Raw genomic sequence first — 9,004 nt, 5'->3', positions numbered from 1 at the left:
AGGGAGGGAGGGAGGAGAAGAAGAAGAAGAAGAAGAAGAAGAAGAAGAAGAAGAAGAAGAAGAAGAAGAAGAAGAAGAAGAAGAAGAAGAAGAAGAAAAAGGTAGTGTAAAACCAAAACAAAGTTAGAACACAGTATGTGTTCAATAAATTAATTCTTGAAGAATCAAGAGTCATGTTGTCTGGCTCTGTACCTTACAAGGAAGGGCTGCGGTGTGTTTGTATGTATGTGTATACATCTTGCCTAGTACGCACAAAGCCCAGAGTGGAGGGGATGGTGGAGAAGGGAGGAGAAGAGAGAGGAGGGAAAGGAAGGGAGAGGGAAGGGAGGGGAAAATCAACAAAGGTTCTGACAGCCGCAGCTCTTCCAGATCTGAGACTCTGACACACAAGCTTACGAAGAAGTGTCTGCAGAGTGAGCCCTCCCAGAGCCACACTCCTTATGTGCAGCCACTGCACATGACTTTCAGAAACAATCCTTAGATAGTACTGCATCTTAGCGTCTACCTGATTCCACCCTCGCACATTTGCAAAACCCTGCTACTCCTGCTGTTACCTCCTAAGCAGCAATGAGCTGATGGGTCCTGCTCTTTCCCTAGCACCTTGCTCCATACTTCATATTTATACTTAAGGGTTCTAACTTATGAATGAACAGGCATAACAACCATTCTGAGCTGTCTTCTTCCTCAAGAGGAGAGTTCTCTCAGAGGAGTTTAAGAGAATCCACAGTGCCAGCTTCACACTCTCTCACCAACACTCTGCACACTTAGGACTTCCACGGCTTACCTTGACCAAGTTTGTCATAGAAGCACGAAGATATTTTGGTATTACTGCTAACAGCGACGGATCACGGGACAGAATTTCATTCCTGAAGAGGGCTCCCCATGTCATATGGGTGGAAGAGCGTAGAAACTAAACCAAAACAAAAACCTACACGTCAGCTTAAGGACTTAGTTATTATGTGAGTAAGACTGTCACTCAGCCTAGCAGTTATCAACAATAATTTTCCATAGGAAGACATCACTACATTTTCAAACAAGTGCAGTGCACCAGGAATGGATGACTGAGTGCCTATGACATGCCAATAAGGGAGTTATAAGCCCTGGAGTGTGGTCAAGACGCCTCCTAACTCTCGAGGTTAGAAAGAGAACTACAATCACAAAGTGACAAGAAAAATATTGAATTGAATGCAATTAATATCAAAGTAACAAAATTTACAACACTTTTAAATTTACATATTTTTCTTGTTCAAATCATCTGGGCCACATACCCCATGCACAGAGCACAATCAGAAAGCCACCTGTTGGGAAAAGTTGCTGACCAAGACAGTGAAGTGCTGGTGTAACTGACCCAATATTCTCTCTTTTAGAATATGCTCATTTATGTATTATCCGTGTCTCTGTGTGTCCCAACCAGAGGTCAGAGGTCATGAGTTCTCAGGAGCTGGTTCTCTCTCCTGTCACTGCGGGCCCAGGCATTCCCACTAAGGTCCCTGGCAATTCTATTTATTTTTGATTTTTTGAGATAGGGTTTCTCTGGATAGCCCTGGCTGTCCTGGAACTCACTTTGTAGACCAGGCTGGCCTCGAACTCAGAAATCCGCCTGCCTCTGCCTCCCGAGTGCTGGGATTAAAGGTGTGCGCCACCACGCCCGGCTTCCCTGGCAATTCTAAAGGAATCCTCCAGTCATTCCTTAGGCTCAGTGAAGTGACATTTAGACATGAGTAGGAAGTTCTCCAGGCTGTAAGGTGTGACGTGCGTTGACCATCCTAATATTAGTAAATTATTTGTATAAAGCTTACCTGACTTGGGTGGGTTGTGAAAGCAAGAAAAGATTCCAGGTACATTCCAAAGTTTATAGGTGTTTGTATGTTAGCATCTAAGGCCTAAAGAAGAAAAAAGACCACGTTAATTACCATTGAAGCAGCTGAATAGAGGTGGGGGGGGGTAGTGAGAATGAGTGATAATAAACAGGAAACAGAGATGACATTTAAGACTCAATGTGTTTATCCATCTGGCCTTGACCCACCACTGTTATTGTAATACTAGGAAAGCTGAGGCAGAAGCATGCTAAGTTTAAGAATAGACTAAGCTACAAAGAGATACTGACTCAAAAAATTAAAAGCAAAGATTATAAGAAAACATTACTTCATTAGACCTGCTCTGTTTATATTTTTGTGACTTAATCTTTTTTTTTTGGGAGGGGGGTAGGAGTGAGACAGGGTTTCTCTGTGTAGCCCTGGCTGTCCTGGAACTCACTTTGTATACCAGGCTGGCCTCGAACTCAGAAATCCACCTGCCTCTGCCTCCCGAGTGCTGGGATTAAAGGCATGTGCCACCATGACCAGTTCTTGTGACTCAATCTATTAAATATCATTCCAATTCAGGTGTGGTCACACACACTTTTAATCCCAGTTCTTGGGAGACAGTGGCAGGTGGATCTGAGTTTGAGGCCAACCAGGTTCACATAGTGACAGCCAGGACAACAAGAACTACATAGTGAGATTCTGTGTCAAGGAAGGAAGGAAGGAAGGAAGGAAGGAAGGGAGGGAGGGAGGGAGGGAGGGAGGGAGGGAGGAAGGAAACCAGCAACAACCCACCTATGCATCCATATACATTTTTTTCTTGATGATGACTTAATCTATACTCATATGAACAAACCAGCAGAAAAATGCCTCACCAGCTGCCATGAGTGCAGTGCACAGTGCTAACAATTGCCTCGTTAACAACTCCCCAAGCAGCCCCATGCTCTCCAGGGCACACTTGCTCACCAGCAGTGCACACAGCAGATTTCCCAGTGCACATAACACCTGACAAAGCCTCTTCAGGAAGAGGTAGTGTTTCTCCACCAAGCCCCCTCCATCTGCAGTCCTGTTTGAGGGAGAGAGCTGTGATTAGGTTGTAGATTCCATCAGCAGAGGCAGAGTCTCGCCACCTGCAAGTTCTACTGCCTGTGCCTCATCAATACGATCGAAACGTAAGTACCAGGCCAGCCAAGGCGGCAAAGGCAGATCTTCGCGAGTTCAAGGTCAGCTTGGACTACACAGTGAGTTCCAGGACAGTCAAAATTATCAAGAAAAACTGTCTCAAGCAAAAAAAAAAAAAAAATGACAAAAAAACTCACCAAGCCAGATATGTAGGATTTGCTTTTAACCCCAGCAGATGGGAGCCTAGCTTGATCTACAGAACTAGTTTCGGTCACCAGGGATACAGAATGAGACTGTTTCAAATAAACAATGAACCAAAACAGAAATTGACAAAATCCTACACAGAAAGATTGATGTAGAACATGGTTCAATGCAATACCATCCCTCATCATTAAATACTCTGATTCTAGACATAAAAGTCCTTCAGACTTTGGAACATCTTGAGTTGTATGTTACTGCAAAAGCCAGCACACACACACCTGTAAACAGCTACACGAAGACACTGGCTAATATCCAGGAGGCCTTGCAAAGATTCTTGGGTTTGGGAAACTGGGTACTAATGTAACAATTCCTTATACCAGGGACAAAAAAAAAAGTATTTTATGTCTTCAGCCAGCTAGATGGCTTAGCAGGTGGAGGAAGGCACTTGCCACCAAGACTACAGATTTGAGTTCAATTCCTAGGACCCACAGGTGTTTGGAGAAAGCTAGTTCCCACAAGTTGTCCTCTGACCAAACACATACTATGATGTGTCCATGTACTACTTTACAAAGATATAATTAAAATATATAATTAAATGTAATTAAAAATATTTTGGTCCTGCATGGTGGTGCACACCTTTCACCCTATCAGAGGCAGGCATTTCTCGGGATTTGTGGTCTCCTGGTCTATGTACTGAGTTCTAGGCCAGCCAGGGCGGTATAGTGAGACCCTGTCGCAAACACAAAGACAGCCAGGCAGTAGTGGCACACGCCTGTAATATGTGAAATATGTAATATGTAATAGGCGAAATAAAAATTGCCTCACTTTCCTAAAATACTGAGTTTAGATCTAAAATTCATCAGAATCCAATAGCTCTTCTAAACAAAACAAAAATGAAAACAAAACCCCTAAATTTTAACTTTTTTGGTGGTGTAAAGTAGGCTGAGACAAGTAAGATTATTCCCACTAACAACTATGTGAAATGCAGAGACTGGAGTACATGTCAGATCTCATTACAGATGGTTGTGAGCCACCATGTGGTTGCTGGGATTTGAACTCAGGACCTTTGGAAGAACAGCCAGTGCTCTTAACAGCTGAGCGATCTCTCCAGCCCTACACACACTAACTTACACACACATACACACACAATAGAATGGACAACAGACAAACAAAAGAAACCAAAGCAAAAACCAAATCCCAAAAACCAAAGCCCCACAACATCCTTCCCTCGAGGCAGACTCACTGTGCGGCTGAGAGAATATAATGCATGGCAACATCTCCAAACAGGATCATCAAGCGCTTCCGGTCCTCCAGCTTGCCCTGGACCCAGTGTCAGGAAAAGAGGGTCAGCCAAGAAAACCCTCATAGTCCAACTACCTTCTATGCCTCTAACTGACATTCTAGTGAGCTTTAAACTTTAATCCTACTTTAAGTATAAAATGGCAAGAAGCATTGCTATTCCAAGTCCCAGTGTATTAAATCTAACACATTTCTATATATACTATGCAAACTTTTGTCTAAAGGGGTTGGAAGTAGTAAGCTGTCTGTGCTCAAGAATAAAAACCACAAATTGTAATTGCAATGAAACACACAGCTGAAGGGGAACACCACGGACAGACCGGTTTAAAGTACAGAGGTTTGAATGAGAATGTACTCCGCCCACTCAGGTACCTGAGCAAGTGGTCCCCAGTTGGTGGCGCTGCTTGGGGGAAGATGTGGAATCTTTAGGAGGTGCAGTTTTGATGCACAAATTATCAAGTATGGGGGTGGGGGGAACTTTCCAAAATATATAGCCTCCCCTAGCTTCTACTTCTCTCAGCTTCCCGCTCCTGTCAGCAAGCCTGCTGCCAGGAGGGGCTCGCATCCTCTCCCTGCACAGGCACTTCTAGGCAGTAATGCGAAGTGTTGACTCACTTTTCTGCTGACTGCAATGAGCAGACACTCGGCGGCTCCCAACTGCAGCTCCTGCTCATTGAGAAGCAGGCACAGAGTCTCCACGAGTTTACAGTTCTCAGCAGTAATATGATTCAAAGATACCCAGTCAATGTAGCCTGCTAGAGTGTTCAGGGCCGCCACACTTACTCGACAGTTGGCTTGAGCCTGTGTGAAATCACTGTTGATTATCAGGTACTGACAACTAAGGCTTCACATAAACCAATAGTTTCAAGTTCTAAAATAAAGGTAATTAGAAAAACTATTTTTCTGTAATAATTATTGAGAGGGAGCTCAAATTTTTTTCATGAGATGCAACCATCTCTTAGCACACTGAACCCCGGTGAGTGAGAACATTCTGGCAAGAACAGCCACTCATCTTCTTTGTAGAATTCCTATCTATCACCCTCCCCTCTCCCAGAAGTGAGGGAACAGAAAAAACCCCACCGAAGTCGGAGGCCAGGAGCCCATGTCTCCATACCCGAGCAGTTAAGAAGTTCCCTTCAGAGAGCTTACCTCTGCCTCCTGAGACGCATCTGTCTTCTGGAAGAAAAGAACAAAGAACCCAAGGTTTTCCAGCGTGAAAGGCCAAGCAGTAACTTCCTGCCCTCTAAGAAAGGACCTGGTTTGTTTTCAGATAAGATCTTTACTATATAGCTCCACTGTGCCTGGAACTCACACTACCTAGCCCAGGCTAGCCTCAACCTGTTAGATCTCCTGCCTCAGCCTCTCAAGAGCTGAGACAAGTGTGAGCAACTTTTTTTTTTCTTTTGGTTTTTCGAGACAGGGTTTCTCTGGATAGCCCTGGCTGTCCTGGAACTCACTGTGTAGACCAGGCTGTCCTCGAACTCAGAAATCCGCCTGCCTCTGCCTCCCAAGTGCTGGGATTAAAGGCGTGCGCCACCACGCTCGGTGAGCAACTTTTAACATTAGCAAACAAGAGACTGAGGGAGGACCAGGTTAAAGGACGAAAACTCATGAATAAAGTGTTGCCATCTATGTACAGTTATAGTAAACCATGCATTCCAAATCAGTAAATGCACAAACAACAAAATAATGGCCATGTTACATAAATATGTAAAAATAAGTTGATTTTTATCCTAAGTATCAAATTCTAGGCCAGCTAGGTGACATACTGAGACTCTGTTTGAAACATCTAAAACTCGTGAAGACAAAGGAGAAATAACACAAGGGGCATGCATGGCTTCTGCAGTTGCTGAGAGGAATTATCATTAGTCATCAAGGACCTGAGGGACAACAGCTGGGCCCACCACTCACCTTCCATCCAAACGTCTGCCACACCCCTGAGCACTGCAGGCCGGGAATGAGCAAGCCCATTCACAGATTTACCTGTACTCACAATTTAATACTCTCCCTAACACAGACTGTGAAGGAACATGAAGAAACAACTATGAGGAGCCCAGAAAGTCAAAATACCAGCTCCAGGTGGGTGGCGCGTAACTATAACCTCAGCATTTGCAAGGTGGAGGCAGTAGGCTGAAGAGTTTAGTCAACCCTCAATGGAAATGAAATCAGCACACCAAAGGTGGCCTCTTGGTGTGTCCTCGTCCTACACAGAAGTGAGAAATGGGACACGAGGTGAAGGGACCCTATTTCTGACTTGCGTTCAAGCCATCAGCACACTGAGCTGTTCTGGCACACACACTACTGAGTGTAACTGACATGCTGAAACCCATGACAACAGTTACACCAGCTGCTAACGAGGAGAGGTCATTGGAAGCAGAGCAAATAGACACTGTTTTAAGGAAAAGTGAAAAGGACCCCAAGAGGATGAGGGCTACAAGGGAATGGTACCCAGAAAAATAATTTCTTCTTGCTGTTTTTTGAGATAGGCTCTCTATAGCTCTGGCTGGCCAGGAACGCACTCTGTAGATCAGGCTGGCCTCAAACTCACAGCGATATGCCTGCCTCTGCCTCCCGAGCGCTGGGTGCTGGGATTGAGGGCACACCCCACCACACTCAGCCTGGAAGATCATTTTCTAAAGTCCACTAACGTGTGTGTATGTGTGTGTGTGTGTGTGTGCACTAATGTAACTAATGTGGACATTGATGGACAAGCCGAGGGGTCTCCAGGTCAGCCCCAGGCTGTCAGGGGTCAGCAAGGGCCCTCACCACTGAGTTACTTTGCTGGCCTAGAAAAGAATTCTCATCATATACTGTTGTAAACCTCTTCATATACTTTAATAATGTACAAAGTGTGGCTCGACTGGTGTCAACTGTTCTATGTTTAAAACTACTTTCGAGGCAGGTTAGGTCTCACACAAGGGCCTTGAACTCTATTTAGCAGAAGAGAACCCTATATTCTGATTTTATTATTATTATTATTATTATTATTATTATTATTATTATTATTATTTTTGCCATGACTATCTAAATGCCACACCTGCCATTTGAAAACATTAGAATAGCTGGACATGGTGGCTGATTCACTTAATCCCAGAACTCAGAGGCAGAGATGGGGTGGATCTCTGTGAGTTCAAGGCCAGTCTGATCTACATAGTGAGTTCCAGGACAGCCAGGGCTACACAGAGAAACCCTGTCTCAAAAAACCAAATCAGCACCACCATGGGGGTGGGGGGGACAAGGGAGATGGCTCAGAGAGCATACTTCTTGCCATGTAAGCACAAGGACCTGAGTTAGGACCTCCAGCACACACATACAATCTTGTGTGGGAGTGTCTGTGATCCCAGTACCAAGCGATGGACACGGGTGGACCCCCAGAGCTTAGGACACAGCTAGACTATCAAGCTATCGGAAACAGTCTGACACACAGTAAGGCAGAGAGCAACAAAAGACACATGATGCTGATCTCTGGCCTCTACACCACTCAAACATACATGCACGTGCATCTGCACACATGTGTCGGTATCATCTATACACGCATTTACCACAGGCATCATACAAAAAAAGAAATTTGTCCCCAGCTACATAATGAATTTGAGGCCAACCTGATCAATCTGGGATTCATTACTGTCTTAAAACAATAATGAGTATTTGTACTTAAAAGATTGAAAGAAAATAACCCTATTTTTCCTTAGGAAATGTAATCCCTAGGAGAAAGTGAACAATTTTTACATGGGGAGGACTCACCTGTACCTCCTTTAAGATGGGTTAGTTTCTTTAAGGAAACAGAAGCAGGTCTGACATTAAATTAGGACTCAAGATAACTTTTCCTGAAACAAATATACGTTTAGAGTCTAATAATAGCAGACTAGTGATGTTTCTCAATACATACATTTTTTTTCCTCCAGAAACAAGGTCTCACTGTGATGGTTTGTACATGCTCGGCCCAGGGATGGCACTATTAGGAGGTGTGTCACTGAAGGTGTGGGCTGTAAGACCTCACCCTAGCTGCCTAGAATTCAGTCTTCCACTAGCAGCCTTCAGATGAAGATGTAGAACTCTCAGCTCTGCCTGCATCCTGCCTGCCTAGAAGCTGCCCTGCTCCCACCTTGATGATGATGGACTGCACCTCTGAACCTGTAAGTCAGCCCTAAATGTCCTTTATAAGACTTGTCTTGGTCATGGTGTCTGTTCACAGCAGTAAAACCCTAAGTAAGACACTCACATAGCTTAGGTTGGCTTTGAACTTAAAATCTAGCTGCCTTAGATGCATCATCCTCTCCATTGAGATGGATCAGTAGGTAAAGGCCCTCCCTGCTGCTAAGCCTCACTCCCTGGATTTGATGGCCAGAGCCCACATGCAGTGGGAGGAGAGAACTAATTCCCATAGTTATCCTGTGACCTCCATGTGTGTGCCATGGCACCAGTGTCCTACCTCATGAAATAGTTTCAAAATGGAAGAACATTAAAAAGACTCATTATCAGCTGGGCGTGGTGGCGCACGCCTTTAATCCCAGCACTTGGGAGGCAGAGGCAGGCGGATTTCTGAGTTCGAGGCCAGCCTGGTCTACAGAGTGAGTTCC

At 44.6% G+C, this 9,004-nt stretch overlaps 1 protein-coding gene across 1 annotated transcript in view; it reads right to left on the bottom strand.

Moving 5' to 3' along the window:
* The window catches only part of Xpo5 (exportin 5), a 39,940-nt gene that overhangs the window by 22,686 nt on the left and 8,250 nt on the right, over positions 1–9,004 (bottom strand). Inside the window, exons 6-11 of the mRNA XM_021217543.1 lie at positions 5,574–5,600; positions 5,040–5,225; positions 4,369–4,445; positions 2,769–2,868; positions 1,800–1,883; positions 785–910 (exon numbers count right to left, since the gene is read on the bottom strand). Coding sequence (XP_021073202.1) covers positions 785–910; positions 1,800–1,883; positions 2,769–2,868; positions 4,369–4,445; positions 5,040–5,225; positions 5,574–5,600 — 600 coding nt within the window. The remainder of the gene's footprint in view (positions 1–784; positions 911–1,799; positions 1,884–2,768; positions 2,869–4,368; positions 4,446–5,039; positions 5,226–5,573; positions 5,601–9,004) is intronic.

Source organism: Mus pahari, chromosome 18 (assembly GCF_900095145.1).
Source record: "Mus pahari chromosome 18, PAHARI_EIJ_v1.1, whole genome shotgun sequence".
NCBI lineage: Eukaryota > Metazoa > Chordata > Mammalia > Rodentia > Muridae > Mus > Mus pahari.
The sequence above is the reverse complement of the archived record's forward strand: the minus strand, read 5'-3'. Positions and strand labels throughout refer to the sequence as shown.